The sequence below is a fragment of the Danio aesculapii genome, chromosome 10 (assembly GCF_903798145.1).
Source record: "Danio aesculapii chromosome 10, fDanAes4.1, whole genome shotgun sequence".
Lineage (NCBI taxonomy): Eukaryota > Metazoa > Chordata > Actinopteri > Cypriniformes > Danionidae > Danio > Danio aesculapii.
Window position 1 is genome coordinate 38631845 of NC_079444.1, and position 19287 is coordinate 38651131.

A 19287-nucleotide genomic window follows, 5' to 3' on the forward strand; every position below is an offset into this window, starting at 1 on the left:
AGGCGTTACGTTTGGAGAAAACCAGGCACCGCTCATCAGCAGGCTCATACCATCCCTACAATGAAGCATGGTGGTGGCAGCATCAAGCTGTGGGGATGTTTTTCAGCAGCAGGAACTTGAAGCCTAGTCAGGATAGAGGGAAATATGAATGCAGCAATGTACAGAGACATCCTGAATGAAAACCTGCTTAAGAGTGCTCTTGACCTCAGACTGGGACGAAGGTTCATCTTCCAGCAGGACAATGACCTAAAGCCACACCACCAAAATATCAATAGAGTGTCTTCACTCTACAACTCTGTGAATGTCCTTGAGTGGCCCAGCCAGAGCCCAGACCTAAATCCTATTGAACATCTCTGGAGAAATCTGAAAATGGCTGTGCACCATCACTTCCCATCCAACCTGAGAGGTACTGCAAAGAGGAATGGGCAAAAATTCCCAAAGACAGGTGTGCCAAGCTTGTGGCATCATATTCAAAAAGACTTGAGGCTGTAATTGCTGCCAAAGGTGCATCAACAAAGTATTGAGCAAAGGCTGTCGATACTGATGTACATGTGATTTTTCAGCTTTTTTATTTTTAATAAATTTGCAACAATTTCAAAAACTCTTTTTTCACATTGTCATTATGGGCTATTGTGTGTGGAATTTTGAGGAAATAAATCAATTGAATCCCTTTTGGAATAAGGCTGTAACAGAAAAAAATGTGAAAAAAAGTTCTATGAATACTTTCCGGATGCACTCTATGTACTTTTAGGTTTAGCAGGAAAAAAAAAACTGGTTTGGAAGCACTCGATTAATTTGTAAGTAAATTTGTAAGTAAATTTGTGCATGAACTATGCCTTTAAGGTTGAATATAATTAAAAACTAAACCATAATTGAATAATCACTGTGCTACTGTACACCTTCAAACATAAAAATAATATTGCATCCTCTACAAATATCAATTGCACTATGTAGCAGAGAGAGAAATGCACACTTGCAGCACATTCTGTCATGTTATGTTTATATCCAGATAATGAACAGGACGGAGTGCTGAATTATACCTTGTCCACCTGAGGGTTTGATGCTTCCAGCGGATCCGGATTCTTGTCTCTGCAAACAAACAAACAAAAATAGACCCGAAATTAATAACATCTGTGCATTCCTTCAGAAGCATCACAACAACAACTAACTGGCCGAAGACACAGCGGGGATGTCTGTTTTCTGTCTCATTAGCCGATCACCATTTAATCCATCAAATCCTGAATTAATAACTCGCTGTGTACAATGAATTTCAAACACTTGAGGAGAGCTTTGATCCTGAGGCTTTTGTGTGCGTGTGTTTCCGCTGAAGCCGTTCATTATGGATCTGGATACAGTGGAAAGCGTGTCATTATATGCAGAAGGATTATTTCACACACACACACAGTTTAATCAAATTAGTTTCTGTCTCTTTCCACCTCAATCAATCCTCTCGCGTTCACTTCTATCTTTGTCTTACAGGCTCTGATAAACGTGTGGAATTTGCATGCACAATTCTTCTCCCGCTTCACGTTTCCGGAGTCGCCTCTGATATGAAGCTCTCTTATTGCATTGCATTGCATTACAATGGAGTTGATGGAGAAGAAGAAGTGTTGTTTCTGGATGGTGTGGCGTACAGTTTGTGGCTGTTCTGCGGATGGTGAAGGGCACTGCTGCATAAATTACAGTCTTTTCAAATGTCATACGGCGCAGAGAACTCACAACGATAAAAGCTTGAGGAATTAAATGCGAGGTGGAAAATATCAGAAAGTTGGGGAAAAGACTTTCAGGCGTTTCAAATGACTTGATGCGAATTTCATCATTTTGTCGCAGTTACGTTATTCCAAACCTTTAAAGGGCCGGTCCAGAATGTAATTTTAAGGCTTGGTTGTTTATAAGATGCAAAGCAATGTGAGTCACATATCTTACTTTAATTATATACAGCTACTCAGCTAACATGAAAACGACTGTCATATTTCCTAGTTCCTCTGAAAGGCCCGCCCTCAAGTGACTCTGATTGGTCATCTATCATAATGTGCTGCGATTCGTGGATCAGCTCCACGTTACGCCAGTACAAGCACGCACTTTTGTGCTGTGTAAACAGTCAGTCCACCTCATGCCCGCTCTCTAAAATAAAATCTGACAAGTGTCTGTAACGAGTGAAAATGGGGTGCGGCTCCTTTAAGAGAGATTGCCATTGTGTGTGTGTGTGCGTGTGTGTGTGTGTGTAGCGCATGTGCACGGGACCGATGTTTATTTTTATTTTTCTCCGATGCTCAGATTAAGTTATTGTTCTGTAATATACAGTGACGCTGCTGACAGGAGAATAAAGCACAAGATGTGGGATGCGACCAGTGTGAGCCTTGATTGATTTTTCTGCTGCAACATGAGTTAGGCCAGCTCTCCTTTATTTTTTTAACTCAATGCGTTACACGACGTCTTTCACAAATATTCGGAATATGCATGTGTAAGTAATATGAATCGTTCACATATCTTTTGTGAGTTCATTTCTGAGATGCAGAACCACAGAAAAGCTGCCTATAGAGAGACGCTGCACACACTGGTGAAGAGTGGGTGTGTGTGTGTGTTTACAGCGGTTTGACTGATAAATATGAATTTGTTGCTAAATCAGTTGAGGTGCCAAACAGCATTTCCCATTGTTTACATCTTTGCTACGGCATACCGTTAACGCTAGACACTGTTCATGGAATAGATCAATTTTAACAAATAAAAACACTTACAGGTTGTGGCCTCAGAGTTCACAGCTTCCGCTTGTTGGAGCTGCTCATTTGAGGAGATTTTAACCGAATCCAGGACTGAACTGGAAAGATTCTGAAAGCTGTGTTTTGTCAAATCATGCTTGCTATGTATTTTATAATTCTCTGGAACATAATTAATATTGAACTGTAAGCACTTCTCTCTTTGTGTCATGTCCTTTGGAAGCCTAAATACAGAAACAGAAGAAGCTCTGTGGAAATAGCAGCGTTTGAACTTTATTTTTGCTCTCTCTGCTGTAACATTACAGCGCCTCTGGCCACTAGCTGCGCAGTGTGTGTGCGCGGTAAAAGTATGTTTGTGATCTCACAGGCCCGGAAGTTTTTTTTTTTAGTCCCCAAACTTTGTTCATTGTAGGCTTCGCTAAGCTAACTCTGTAAAAATCAAGGTCTCCCTTTGCATTGAACTTTTTACATTTAGAGATGCTGTTTATGTTCACACAGCTACATTACACATCAAATAAAGTTTAAAATATGATATCGCAGTGGATCACCCCTTTAAGAACATAAAAAGAGGATGTTTTTAAGCAAATCTTAAAGGTTTCTGTCACTTTTCACACATTTTTCCAGTAAATTACCATGAAGGAAATCCACACTTTGCTGATGACGTGTTAGCAAACTTGTGTAACAACACTATAACACACCCTTAGTGTGCTTTGGTTTTATGCCAATTTTATGACAATATATTGATATTAATGTGTAAAAGGAGCTAAACTTTTCACACACAGAGTTTTCAGGAAAATTAATAATAAGTTACCATGAAGAAATCATGAGCCCTATCATACACATGGCGCAATAAGTTGCAAGATGTGTTTGGTGCGATTTGTTGCTATTTTCAGACCAGCGCAACTGTAATTTTCACGTTTTTCACCACACTGTTTAAATACATAATCCAGTTCAGTTTATTTATGACAATTTGCAATTGTTAAATATTATTATTATTAGCAGCAGGGCTTAATTTGTGCCGGAAACAAGCCAGATCCGGATCCAGCACCTCTTCACTTTCGTCAGCGACACCCCAACACCATCCGTTACCCCAATCTGTTCCGGGACCTCGCAATTTACAGATTGCACCATGGCGCAAACCATATTTTTCCATCCTTAAAATAGCAAAAGTGGATTCGGATACACCTTTAATGCTTTCGCGGCATGCGCTTTAGACTTTGCACCTAGATTGTTAAAATAGAGCCCCATGAGTGAATAAGCTCTTTTATTAAAAAAAAAAAACCTTCCTGCAATTATCCGGAATAAGAAATTGTAAAATTACCAGTAAATTACGGGAATGTTTGTGCCTTTTTGACATTTGTCAAAAATGTCAAATTTTGACTTGACTTGACTTCATGACTTGACTTGACTTGTATTACTGTGTGAAAGGAGCTGAACTTTTCACTCATACAGATTGCTTTCTTGAAAATTACCAGTAAATTACCATGAAGAGATCATGTGTGAACAAGCCCAAATTGCCAGAAAGAATTTTTTAATTGTTTTAACAAAATAGCGGAAAATTCCTTCTAGCAGTTTTACAGAATAAAAAGTTGTAACATTGCTAGTAAATTGAGGGAATGTTTGCACCTTTTTAAAATTTTAATTTACTGGTAAAACTTATCTGGTAATTTGATGGCAATTTACAGGAATTACTGTGTAAGAAGAGCTAAACTTTTTACAAATACAGACTTTTCCGAAAAATTACCAATAAATTACCCTGAAGAGATCATGTGTGAATATGCCTCTTTTAAAAACAAAATACTGTAAAATTAGTTTGGGCAATTTTCCAGAATAAAAAGTTGTAACATTTCCAGTAAATTGAGGGATTGTTTGCGAAATTTTTAAAATTTACATTTACTGATAAAGTCTTTTTGGTAATTCCATGGCAATTTACTGTAATTACTGTGTGAAAAGAGCTAAACTTTTCACACATACAGACTGTTTTCTGGAAAAGTACCAGTAAATTGCAATGAAGAGATCATGTGTGAATAAGCTTTGTAAAAACAAAATACAGAGAAAAAAAAATCCAAATTAAGACGTTGTAACATTACCAGTAACTTGAGGGACTGTTTGTGCCTTTTTGGTATTATAACTTTCAGCACGCTACAGAGTTTAACAGCCTTTCATACAAACAGTAACACATATGTCCAAATGTCTGGATGAATTAAAGGGATAGTTCACCCAAAAGTTTAAATAACCTCATCATTTATACTCCTTTGTGTGGTTTGAAATATGTTAGCAACTTTCATAATAGAAAAAAAATACTATAAAAGTCAATGGGTGCCAGCAACCAGCATTTTTCAAACTATCTTCTTTTGTGTTCAACATAAATGAGAAACTAAAGGCAGAGTAAATGAGTAAGTAAATGATGGCAGAATTTGCATTTTTGAGTGAATTATTCCTTTAATTTATGCAAAGGGATTTTATATCAGCTCCAAAATTGCTCATTTTTATACAGACTTTGCTGTAGGTCTAAAAGCAGGGCTCTGTTTCTGCTTGGAATGGGGTTAAAGCAGGGAAATCTCCTCACTCTGTTTCTAATCCTGCTTATGTGAGAAAAGTGAGGAGCAGAAGAAGACTCAGTATCAGCTCGTTCACATCCCTCTGTGCTGACAGTCTCACAGCTAATGCCATTAAATGTGGAGTCATACACTGGGCTCCAGGAGAAACAAACAAAGAGTGATCTCTCAGTCAGTTGTGCGTCTTGATCATCTGAGTATTCAACAGAATATCTAAGCAGTACCGAATTAATATATTAAACACAAAATCAATTATTCTATTGAGTCATGTGACCATAGTGTTTAAATGAACTCCAGACACACCCTGAACTCTGTTACCCTGATGAAGGCAAGTGTTTGCTGAAAAGTGCAGTTTCAATGGAATAGCCATGTTAATAAATGTTAAAAAACATTTTTTCTAGTGCGATGGTGCTCTATTGGATTGAGATCTGGTGACTGTGGAGGCCATTTGAGTACAGTGAACTTATTGTCATGTTCAAGAAACCAGTCTGAGATGATTCATGCTTAATACCATGGCACATTATCCTGCTATAAGTAGCCATCAGAAGATGTGTACACTGTGGTCATAAAGGGATGGACATGGTCAGCAACAATACTCAGGTAGGCTGTGGTGTTGACATGATGCTCAATTGGTACTAATGGGCCCAAAGTGTGTCAAGAAATTATCCCCCACACCATTACACCACCACCACCAGCCTGAACCGTTGATACAAGGCAGGATTGATCCTTGCTTTCATGTTGTTGACGCCAAATTCTGACCCTACAATCCGAATGTGACAGCAGAAATTGAGACTCATCAGACCAGGCAACGTTTTTCCAATCTTCTATTGTCCAATTTTGGTGAGCCTGTGCCAACTGTAGCCTCAGTTTCCTGTTAGCTGACAGGAGTGGCACCCAGTGTGGTCTTCTGCTGCTGTACCTCATCTGCCTCAAGGTGGGACGTGTTGTGCTTTCAGAGATGCTCTTCTACAGACCTTGTTTGTAACGAGTGCTTATTTGAGTTACTGTTGCCTTTCTATAAACTGGAACCAGTCTGGCCATTCTCCTCTGAACTCTGGCATCAAGAAGGCATTTGCTCCCTCAGAGCTCCCGCTCACTGGATATTGTCACTTTTTCACACCATTCTCTGTAAACCCTAGAGATGGTTGTGCATGAAAATCCAAGAAGATCAGCAGTTACTGAAATACTCATGCCACTTACAAAGTCACTCAAATCACCTTTTTCCTTATTCTGATGCTCGGTTTGAACTGCAGCAGATCGTCTTGATCATGTCTACATGCCTAAATGCATTGAGTTGCATTTGTGACTGCCCTGTGATTGGCTGATTAGAAATTGCCGAGCAGTTGGACAGGTATACGTAATAAAGTGGCCGGTGAGTGTTCCGTATTTACTTTAAATAAAAGAGTCTATCTATCAATTCATTTCATTTTCCATTTCATTGATCATTAGAAAAACATGCATTAGATTTTTTTTTTGACCGGCTTCTGATGATTTACTTATTTATTTGCCTGTTTGTTTATTTATTGCTTTTGCAGGTTTCGTCCTCCATATGACAACATTACACTTATAAATGGAGAGGATTTCAAATGAACTCCTGCATAAAGATATAGGCCCAATAATGAACACACAATACCAGGCTCACCTCAGCAGTCCTGCTACACAAACAACAATCTCTGTAATCCGAAACAATAAGAAAAAAAAACACCAACCCGGACACAAAAATCACATTAATGAGAGAACGACTGCAGGAGATAATTAGGTTATGCGTAAACAGCGGCTCGTTTTGGAAATGTCTAGCAAAGAGGATCCGTTTTGGATGAAGCGTTTTCACCCTCTCTTTCCCTCCGCCATATGCCTCCCCCATATTGTGTGTTCATTAAGAACAATGATGAAAACGATGATCGCAGTCATAAACTTCATTAGCTGCAGCGAAGCACGGATTGGCAGTGAAACTCGTGTGTACATCATGGGGCGATTAAAATTTTAAGAGAACAGGATGTTGGCTGTTCCTCCATGGACAAACGAGCGCAGACCCAAAAGGCTGCTGTGGATTAGGAGAACTATATTTAAAAACAGCACAGAAGTGGCTTTAAAACGGCCCACATGATACCGCTTCCATGTTTGTGCACGTATAATATCTGCATAGTAACAAAACTGCAAGTCTCCCACAAAAGAGATTCATTCAGTAGAACAGATCTGCCAAAAACACATTCATCCACTCCAGATATTAGCTTAATTACTTCCTTTACGATTGCTTTAGAGCCACTGGAAGCTGGCCAATCAGAGCACTTTGGGCGCACAGGAAGGCGGGGCTTTGTAAAAAAAAAAAAAAAAAAAGCAGATCAGATGCAATAATGTGCAGCATTGAACTATAATGTTAGTATAGTCAGATTCAACATTACATCCGGCAACTGCAGGAAAAGCAATAGATCACAGACTGAAATCTTAAATTTCTCCATCTCCACCTGCAGGTAAAAAAAGCAGAGCTCTGGAGATGGTCAGTCTGTGATCTATTGCTTTTCCTGCAGTTCCCGGATGTAATGTTGAATTTTAACAATCCAATTTGAACCAGTGAATTTATTTAAGGGAATTTCTGAACTGAAATAAAATGAGCTAAAATCGGCCTTTTGCAAATTATACGAGGTATTTTTAAACAGTACTGAATATTTTGAAGGTGAAATCAGGAAGTTGAATATGAAGTATTGAATTTAAGTATGAAATTGTGTTTCGAATTGGAATATTCACAGCTTAAATAAACAGCTATGTTAAATTTCAGGACAATTCAAGTCATTAAAATTCAAGCTCTTGTTAATTCAATGTATTATTTTTTTCAGTTAGTGCTATTCCACAAGCTTTTTATTTCAAAACTTTTGGCAATGATATTGTTCCATATCCTTGCCATATGCCCAGGGCCAGATTAACCAATGGGCCTTATGAGCACAGGCCCAGGGGCCCGTTTGCACTTGGGGCCCCTGCGAGGGGAGGAAAAAAAGTCAATGTCGGAGTGTCTTTTTAGGCTAAGTGCAAATAGCGCACCTAGTTGGAATAACTTATATTCACGGTTTCCGTGCATCAATGTCTGATTGACAGAGACAAGATAAGTAAAGAGTGTGGCAAATGGCAGCGTGAGTGGCGAACCTCGTAAACGATCATTAGCTGGGTTTGAATCCACAGTCTGCTGAACTCGTGCTACTTTTTCTCTCCCCATTACATATCAGATTGGAAATATATTTATTTTTAGCATGAAGGAAACATGATATAAAGTCACAATTGCCTCGTGGGTATTTAATAATGTTTAGCCTATTTCATATGTGTATAATATTCTATAAACAGTTATTTTTCACCTGGTGTTAAACGTTAGCAAAGTCTTAATAGAATTGATTTGTATCTACAATGTTAGTCACCCTTTTCCGAACTCTGTTTGTCATCAATGAGGGTACAGATGAAGACGTTATGGTAACGTTAGATGAGTAAGCTAACCAGGAGGGTAACAGCAGCGCAGCGCAGACAGGATTCATCGTGTCAGACAGAAAAAGGAGAGAGAAGGAGAGAGAGAGAGAGAGAGAGAGAGAGAGAGAGAGAGAGAGAGAGAGAGAGAGAAAGGCCCTGAAGAGGAGAGAGACAGGAGAGAGGAGGTATAGTGTGTGATTTCGGATACTTTTAGGTTTATAATCAAGCTGATCTATGCTGTTTGCCTGCTCTTCATCACGAGGAGACTAGAGAAAATAGAGGAAGAGGAGGAGAGAGACAGTAAATCGTTAATAAGTGTGTATTATGAAAGACTCAGATTCGTAGAACTGGATTGGAGAAGCATTGTGTGTTATATGCCATGCCAAAAATATGCTTTATAAGTTTGTAGAAGTTATACATTAAAAATACCCTATAAAAAGAAATTTTATATATATATTCACTAGTTTTATTGGGTTTTTTTTTTTCAATGCTTTAAAAAATAAGTTAAAATATTGTAGACTATAAATATATGTACTATATATCATTTATTTAAATTATAGATTCATTTTATTTAAAAAGTATTATATTATTGTTATTTTTTAATTCAACTATAGAGGTGTGGCTGGGTAAGGGGCCCTACAAGACAATGTGCCCAGGGGCCCCTGAATTCTTAATCCGGGCCTGCATATGCCCTTAATTGTATTGTTTACATTTTTTTTTAGATTACATTATATGTACAATTAGATTTATTGTAATGTCTTTTTAAAATTGTACCTTTTCTATTAATATTATATGTCAGGCACCTAGGGTCTAAGAGTAATGCAATTTCGATTCTCAGTACGTCCTGTACATGTGGTTGAATTGACAATAAAACTGACTTTGACATTGATTTTCTAGATAAGCAAAAACAATGGTCTTGTTTTCAGAAATAACTTGTCAAAACTAAGTGAGATCTCCCAATGGGGTAAGCAAAATAATCCCGTTTTTCCTTTTGACATAAGATTATTTAGCTTACCCCCATGCTTCTTGATTTAAGAATATTTAGATATTTGGACTGAAAACTAAAAAACCTTGCATATGATTGTATGATCCAACCCTTTCAAACATCGCCAACCTGATTTCACCAAGTAGGACATGTTCCTGGATTAACATCTATGTTGATCCTGGAACCACATTACAATCAGCCAATCAGAATTAAGTGATATGTTTACCGTTTATGTTAAGTTTAGGCTTACGTTTAGGTTTATCCACTTCTACATGATTGTTATCCAACTATTATTCCCCTCTGATTTTGGGAATAATGTATAGCTGTGGTTGGGTTTAGGGTTAGGGAATAGGTTTGGATTACATTTTGCAACAAAAATGATGTTCCAGGACCAACATAGATGTTATTCCAGGATCTACATATACATATACATATACATATACATATACATATACATATACATATACATATATACATCACTGTGAGGAAAGAGCTAATGCTGCAATGTGTATTAAGAGAAAATAAAAGCATTTTTCCACTTGGATGGACGATAACATAAATAACGCTTTATAAATCTTCTGTCAAGCATGACTCAGGTATCGCAAAGCATCCTGGGCTTTCTGGCTTCCACAGATGCATTGCAGATCCTGGCTTTGCAGTGAATTTAACTTGAGACGGCCTGAGCTCAGCACAGCAGTGGCCTTCAGTGCAACGTTTGGCACTGCCACCCGACGCCATCTGAACTTACAGTCTGAATGTTCACCACCGCTATGCTAATGAGCAACCTCGTTTATTTACGCTCGCTCCGACGGCCCGATTCACTAATTAACAGAAATGCATTTTAAACCTCATCTACACACAGCAGAAAATGCTTTAGTTATGTAGAGTTTTGTCTGGTTTCTAGTGCACATATCTAGAAATTCTTAAATCAAGAAGCATTTTCTAGACAAGTAAAACAATATTGTTTTGTTTTTAGAAATAATAAGTCCAAATTAAGTGAGTTTTTCCTTATAACAAGCTAATTTACCTGCCAGTGGGGTAAGTAAAATAATCTTATATTAAACCTAACAAGATTTGACTCCACTAGCGGATTATTCTGAATTTTAGGAATATTTTAAGGAATATTTTTTGCTTTAAGGAAAAACTCACTTACTTTTTGGCATTATTTACTTGTCTAAAAAATGCTTCTTTGTTTAAAGAGCCCTTATTATACATTATAAAAGATCATATTTTGGTTTTGGGGGTCTCCAACAGGTCAAAAAACACTTTCATTCTCTTATAATATGCATTTATTTTTACCTAATTATCCCAATGACTCCCAATTTAGCGATTCATTTGTTCCCAAACTACTCCCTTGCATGATGCTAATCTGCGCTGATTGGTCCGATGACCCAGTCTGTTGTGATTGGCTGACTGGGTTCAGTGCGAGACAGAGAGAAATGCCCACCACGGCTATGAAGTAGCCAGAGTTCTGAGTATATGTGAGAGCCCAATGCAGGAATGCAACAAAGCAATGCAATTAAACACTAGCATATACTTAATTCTTAACCACAACCCCAAGAAATAACAACGACACATATTCAGTATTAATCCACACAGTTGCAAAAGTTGAATTATTTTGAAAATTGACAGTGCCGTGCGTGTGAGGAACCGCTGGTATGCCATAGCAAAGGCAAACGGTAGAGGATCGCGAGTTCAGAAATTTTAATCGGTAAAGAAAAAAGCATGCGTCGAGTTTTCAACGTAGTTTTGGACACGATATGTGTATGCCCCATGAAGGTTTAACCATAGAGACATTTCAAGCACTGATCTATAATAGATAGGTGATTACAAGCCACATGAAGGAATTACAAGTGCAAACTACAAAAAATGAGGCAAAAATTAAGCTCACTTACAAGTTGTGCAGGAAGGTGAAACACTTCTGGAGGATGAAGAAACTGGTCTATATAAACCGTGTAACAGTTACTGACAAAGTCCCATACATTAAAAGTCTTTGCTGTTCCTTCCTTTAATAACAAATGGCTGGCGAATCCCACGTTGCAGCAAAGATTATTGTATCAATCATAAGAAAAATGACAGAAACAAACACAGCACTAGCTTGGCTATACTGTGGTATTGTTCTGAAAAATAAAAACTAAAACTTTAACCCTTTATTCCCCACAGCCGCATATCAGACCATTACTAGTGATTGTAATCTTTGCGTCATAATCAATCCGCTGCGCTCCGCTACTGTCTGAAAGGAAAGGCACGTTCACGTTTTACCGGATCCAGCACTTCATATTTGGCGATGTCTCGTTTCGACGTCGATATGAACAGGCAAAAGATCAAAAATAAAAACAAATCATTCACTCAACTCTGTGTCGACTTTGTCCTTGAAAAATCAATAGTTTTAAAGACCGAGCACTTTCAGATTTATACCTCAGCTAAATGTTTTCATTCACTTAGAGTTCACTTAGAGTTACACACTGCACGGACTGTAATTTTCAAAAACCCATAATAGAGAAGAATTTTTGGAAATTCTAGCAGTTTCCTGATTTATGGACATTCTTGTGTGTCCAAAAAGCTTTTTTTTACCAATACTGAGTACAAATCATGCAGATGATAGTTGTGTATATGTTACTGGCACTATTGCTACTTTACACATTGCCTAGGCATTCTATACACTGTAAAACCCAAAAAGTAAAGGAAACTCAAACCATTTGAGGAAACAGATTGCAAAAAAACATTTAAAGTTCAAAAAATAATCCAAATGAGTACTGTGAACTTAATCCATTTGAGTAAACGAAGCAATTTGAGCACATTAAACCCAATAAATGAAGAGAACTCAAACCAACTGAGTACCTTAAACCTAATAAATTAAGTCAACTCAAACCATTTGAGGAAACACATTGCAACAAACCATTTGAGTTAAAAAAAACTAATCTATATGAGTACTGTGAACTTACTCCATTTAAGTTGAAGTAATGAGGTATTAATTAACTCATTACCTTCAACACTGAGTTCAACACTCTTTTCAATTGAGTAGAATTAACTTTCAGTCAATTTTGAGTGACCTACACTCATTTCATTTGATAAAGTTGGCTGTTGGATTTTACAGTGTAGAATATCAAGTTGCCATGTGCCAAAGTATGTAACTGGCCTACCCCTGCCATTTTCCTGCCATAGATGTTAGGTCGCTGGTTGATGATGGCAATCGAAGCACATGAGTGTTTAACATCACAGACAATATTGCCATAATTCTTCTCACAACGCTGAGGTTCTTCACTAATTCGTGAAATATGAATGTGCAGGGCCAAAGTGCCATAATATGAAGGGTTTTGTGTCAAAAAAGAAAATTAAGCACAATTCTAAGTCCCATTTCAGTCTTACTTAGTGCAGTTTATTTATAAACTAATTTCAAGAGGATCACATGCTTATGATTGATCACAGCTGGTCCTGTATCAGCTTCACATACCGCACCAATCAGATGACTACTAACTCATTATAAATAACCAGAGTTTTCCACTTCAGTCATCTACGTCTTGAAGAATCCCCCCTTCCACTCCTACTACTCCCCTTCTCCTGATAGGGCGGCACGGCTAGCACAGTGGTTAGCACTGTTGCCTCACAGCAAGAACACCACTGGTTCGAGCACTTTCCAGGCCAGCCGGCGTTTCCGTGGAGAGTTTGCATGCTCTCCCCATGCTCACGAGGATTTTCCTCGGGTTCCCTGGTTTCATCCCACTATCCAAAGACATACATTATAAGTAAATTGACTTATCCAAAGTGACATCATAAGACAAACTCTTGACCAGCTATATCTCTCAGCTATTCTTAACATGTTCACAAGCAGGGGAGTTCTCGAGACTTACCTAAGCTCAAACTCCCCTCTTACCCTTCAAACGGGAGGGAACCCCGGGCTCGAGGATATTCTCAGCTCAGGGCTCTCTCCCGGGACAGCATGCCAAACACGCTTTATTATCAATCATCAGCTAAGTGTGAACTCTTGAACTCTAACAAATACTTCAATCTCAGTTCTGCTGTCATTGTTTTTCCGGTAAGAACATCATATGCTTTATTTCATATTTCTTCCACTTTAAAATATGTAATAATCAATGAAGGCTCTTGTTGTGCTAAAGGATACTTGTCATTCTATATAATGCCTAGGAATATTAAAGAATCCCTAGGAAAAGTATGCAAAATCTTTACAAACAACTGATATTTCATAGTTTGCCTAAAACCATCAAGCATTCTAGACATTTCCTAGGCATTATATACAATACCGGGATTTCACACATTACCAGTGACACATACAGTTGAAATCAGAAGTTTACATACACTGTATAAAAAGGCACATAACCATTTTTTAAAAAGTCAGATGTTTATGTTAGGAGTTAGAATTATCAAATTTGTTTCTGTTATGCTTAATAGCAGAATAATGAGAGAGATATTTTTGGAGAAATTGTTATAACTTTACCTGAAAGTCAAAAGTTTACATACAATGAGATTATTATGCCTCTCAAAAAGCTTAGATGATGGTGTCAAGCTTTTGGAAGTTTCTGATTGGCTAATTGACAACATTTGAGTTCATTGAGGTTTTCTTTAAATACTATTCTACAGTTGTGCCTCCAAACACACTTCATCCTTGTGTGACAACATGGAAAAATCAACAAGCCAGAATCAACAAAAAAGCCAATTTACAATTTGCTAAATTACACTGGGAAAAAGACTTTTGAAGAATTTTTGGAGACATGTCCTGTGGTCTGATGGAACTAAGATTGAACTGTTTGGCCATAATGACCAGTGTTACATTTGGAGGACAAAGGGGAAAGCTTACAAGCCTAGGAACACCATCCAAACTGTGAAGTATAGGGGCAGCAGCGTCATGTCGTGGGGATGTTTTGCTGCAGGAGGGACTGGTCCACTTCACAGCGTAGATGGCATCATGAAGAAAGAACATTATGTAGAAATACTGAAGCAATATCAAGACATCAGCCAGGAAATTAAAACTTGGCCACAAATGGCTCTTGTAAATGGACCATGACCCTAAGCATACTGCCAAATTAGTTAACATGTGCTTTAAGGACAACAGAGTGAATGTTTTGGAGTGGCCATCACAAAGCCCTGATCTCAGTCCTATAGAATATTTGTGGGCAGAGTTGAAAAAGCTTGTGCGAGCAAGACAGCCTACCAATCTGACTCAGTTACACTAATTCTGTCAGGAGGAATGGGCCAAAATTCCTGGAAACTATTGTGAGAAGCTTGTGGAAGGATAACCAAAACATTTGACTTAAGTTTTACAGTTTAAAAGCAAAGCTAAAAAAATTCTCTCATTATTCTGGCATTTAGCAAATGTAAATGATTTAGGTAATCATAACGGACTTATAATAGTAAATGTTTAGTATGATTTAACATCAGACATTTTTTAATAAATGGTTATGTTCCTTTTTTTTAGAGTGTATGTAAACTTCTGGTTTCAACTGTATAATGCAAATTATACACCCTCTTCTAAAGATTCACACTCAGAAGAAGCACCAAATTTTACACCTCTCCCAAATTCCCGCTGCACTAAATGATGCAAAAAATACAGTTTTTTGTTTTATTGGAAGCCATTTGGAGAGCTATTTCTGATTCATTTGGCAGCTCGAGATCTTGGAAAGGCTTCCATGCCGTTCTCAACATCTATTAAGAATTTAAGGGAGAAACACACAACTAGGACACAGACGGCTAAAGAGAGGAAAAAAATGGGATCCAATGCATCATATTTGAAGGCTAACAGATGCTCGAGTGAATGTAGGAACCAGGCTGGAGGATGGGAGCTCAAACGGTGGCTTTTATTGGAGCGCCTCACTACAAGAAAACACTGCGGGATGTAAATACTGAACTGATGAATGTGTGAAAGCAACACGCTGATGATCCCACAAATGATGCATCTCACTGCTGGAACAGATCGCAACTTATTTTTGCCCACAGAAGCTTCTTTTGTTCCATAGCATTGGTATCAAATGCATTTGAGAAGTGTTAATGAATGTTCGTGTTTAGCTGCTAATTGCTAATGGATAAATAAGAAGTATTGGCAGTGAAACATCTTGGACTCATGATCAAATTCAGCTAAAAAGCCAAAAGGAATGCTAACGAATTGTTAATTGCAGTAGCTGAAAGCTAACTTCTTCTAATTAAATAAGTCTGGTCTAAAAAATATATTGACACTTGCCAGGTGCCAAATGAGAGTAAAAACTGGAAGTTTGTAGAAAAGCATTTGGTCACTAACTTTTTAATTAATTTGTAAAATTCCCAAGAATACCCAGCCTGATCTCACGAGGATACTTAACTATTTTACGTTTTGCATATTTAGTGGCTAATTCGTTCAACAATTTGGGTAAGTTGTTCGTAATTCGAGTTTAGTCATACGGTTTTTAAAAAGAGGCACTAAAACCCACCCCTAAACCCAACCATCATTGGAGGTTAAGCAAATTAAACTAAATTGTACGAATGGATCATACGAATTAGCCACTGAATCAAAAAGTTACGAATTGCCGTGAGATTGTGTTGGCACTACTCACCAATTGGCCACTTTTTTAAATTAATTTGTAAAATACGCAAGAATACCCAGCCTGATCTCACAAGGAAACATAGCTAATTTACATTTTGCTAGTTTAGTGGCTAATTTGTTCAGCAATTTGAGCAATTCGTTCGTAATTCGAGTTCAGTCCTAACATTTTTAAAAGGAGGCATGGCACCAAAACCCACTACTTAACCCAACCGTCATTGGAGGTTAAGCAAATCGTACTAAATTGTACGAATGAAATCATACAAATTCATACAAATTAGCCCCTAAATCAAAAAGTTACGAATTGCCGTGAGATTGTGTTGGCACTACTCACCAATTGGCCACTTTTTTAAATTAATTTGTAAAACAACAGAGAATACCCAGCCTGATCTAACAAGGAAACATAGCTAATTTACCTTTTGCCAGTTTAGTTCGTTCAGCAATTTGAGTAATTCATACATCATTCGAGCTTAGTCATACAATTCGTTCAGCAATTTGAGTAATTCATACATCATTCGAGCTTAGTCATACAATTTTTAAAAGGAGGCATGGCACCAAAACCCACCCCTAAACCCAACCATCATTGGGGGTTAAGCAAATCGTACTAAATTGTACAAATGAGATCATATGAATTCATACATATTAGCCTCTAAATCAAAAAGTTACGAATTGCCGTGAGATCGTATCTTTATTATTACTCACCAATTACCCACTTTTTTTTTATTACTTTGTGAAATGCCCAAAAATACCCAGCCTGATCTCACAAGGAAATGTAACTATTTAATGTTTTTTTTTTGTTTAGTGGCCAATTCGTTCAGCAATTTGAGTAATTCATTCGTAATTCGAGTTCAGTCATAACATTTTTAAAAGGAGGTAAAACCCAATCGTCATTGGAGGTTAAGCAAATTAAACTAAATTGAAACTGAATCATATGAATTCATATGTATTAGCCCCTAAATCAAAAAGTTACGAATTGCAGTGAGATTGTGTTGGCACTACTCACCAATTGGCCACTTTTTTAATTAATTTGTAAAATACCAGAGAATATGGCCGACGCAGTGGTGCAGTGAGTAGTGTTGTCGCCTCACAGCAAGAAGGTCGCTGGTTCGTGCCTCGGCTGGGTCAGTTGGCGTTTCTGTGTCGAGTTTGCATGTTCTCCCTGCGTTCTTGTGGGTTTCCTCCGGGTGCTCTGGTCTCCCTCACAGTCCAAATACATGCTGTATGGGTGAATTGGGTAGTCTAAATTGTCCGTAGTGTATGTGTGTGTGAATGGGTTGCAGCTAAAAGAGCATACGCTGCACAAAACAAATGCTGGATAAGTTGGCGGTACATTCTGCTGTGGCGACCCCAGATTAATAAAGGGACTAAGCCAAAAAAAAAAAATTAATACCAGAGAATACCCAGCCTGATCTAACAAGGAAACATAGATAATTTACGTTTGCCAGTTTACTGGTTAATTCGTTCAGCAATTTGAGTAATTCATTCATCATTCGAGTTTAGTCATACAATTTTTTAAAAGGAGGTATGGCACCTAACCCCACCCCTAAACCCAACCGTCATTGGAGGTTAAGAAAATTGTACTAAATTGTACAAATGAGATCATATGAATTCATATGAATTAGCCATTAAATCAAAAAGTTACGAATTTATTCCCATGTATGGGACAAATATTGCACCTTTGTCAGTGAGGGTCTTTCAAACCACCCGAACACCCCCCTGACTACGGGCCAGAATATTATAGTTTTGTCATTTTAATGTTGCCGAATGAAACCTCCAGTAATTTATCATTAATAATAAATAAATGTTTAACTAAATTTGAAATAAAAAATTTAAACTATGAAACAAAATGAACTCGTCATCGTGTCTATCACATTTTCTTGGTGGTTTCTGTATTGGTTCCTAAGCAAATGCATATCTTTTGGAGGCTTTCTTATCACTTTTCCCTATTGACCTTATTCTTCAATGTGGAAGAGCGCTCGTTTTTGTGATTGTTTTCGAACTTCCGATTCAATTGCCTATAGGAGAAATGACTAGGAATAATAAATGGCAGAAAACAGTCAAACTACTTGCTCTACAAACAAGTGTGTTCATGACTATACAGACTAAGCAGAATAATATGCTAAGAAAATATCAGTTTGCAACATCAAGCAGCATAACGAGCTGTTTTAAACATCTAAAAATGAATGGAATTGAATGAGACCAGAAGTGTCGAGCCAAGAAGATTCAAATGGCTCCGCCTGCTCATACACGAAGACTAAATTGAGTAACCTAGTATACACTCTGTATATTTTGACTCTACACCAATGAATCCATTTTCAATGCATCGACTGACAATCTAAAAAAAAAAATCTGTTATTCTTGTAAAGGAGAAAATTTGCATATAAATATGAACATATATATCTAGCTGTTGTCTTCAGAGTGTCATTTACGACTCAACTGAAAGAATCTGCTGCAGAGTTTTGGGTGTGATTTACAGTTTTATCTCCAGGACTCCAGGAGAAAACACACTGTTCCAGAAACCCGCTCCTCTGTTGCTCCGCTCGGCACGCTTGATGAATAAACATTACAGTGGGGAAAAGACAATGAGAAGTGAGACAGGTGAACAGCTAATCACACCTGAGAAAGAATGAGCACAGATGACTGGCAGCTGCTCGTGTTGGCCGTCTTTAGGCGAGTTCTGGCTAAATACATGAATTTTGGAAAAAAAACGGGGTCTGTTTTTCCTGCTGAGATAATCCAAGCAAGACTAATGACAGCGAGTGCACGGACTCCTCATCAAATATTTAGCAACATTAGCAGTGGCAGCAGCCTTCCTGCAGGCGCCTCCATCTCTCTCCACATCCAAAGAGGAGGAGGAAATGCAGGAGGAAGAGAAACACACAGAGGAAGAGCAGGAGGAAAAGATGGAGAAGGAGGAAGAGGAGGAATAGGGTAAAGAGGATAAGGAGAGTAGCATAAGGAGGAAGAGCAGGAGGAAAAGGAGGAAGAGGTGGAGTAGCATAAAGAGGAAGAGAAGCGGGATGAGCTGGAGGAAAAGGAGGATGAATA

General features: G+C 37.9%; 1 protein-coding gene across 1 annotated transcript in view; it reads right to left on the minus strand.

The window, feature by feature from the left end:
• The window catches only part of pcp4a (Purkinje cell protein 4a), a 57465-nt gene that overhangs the window by 5057 nt on the left and 33121 nt on the right, over positions 1–19287 (minus strand). The window contains exon 2 of the mRNA XM_056467604.1: positions 1041–1089. Coding sequence (XP_056323579.1) covers positions 1041–1089 — 49 coding nt within the window. The remainder of the gene's footprint in view (positions 1–1040; positions 1090–19287) is intronic.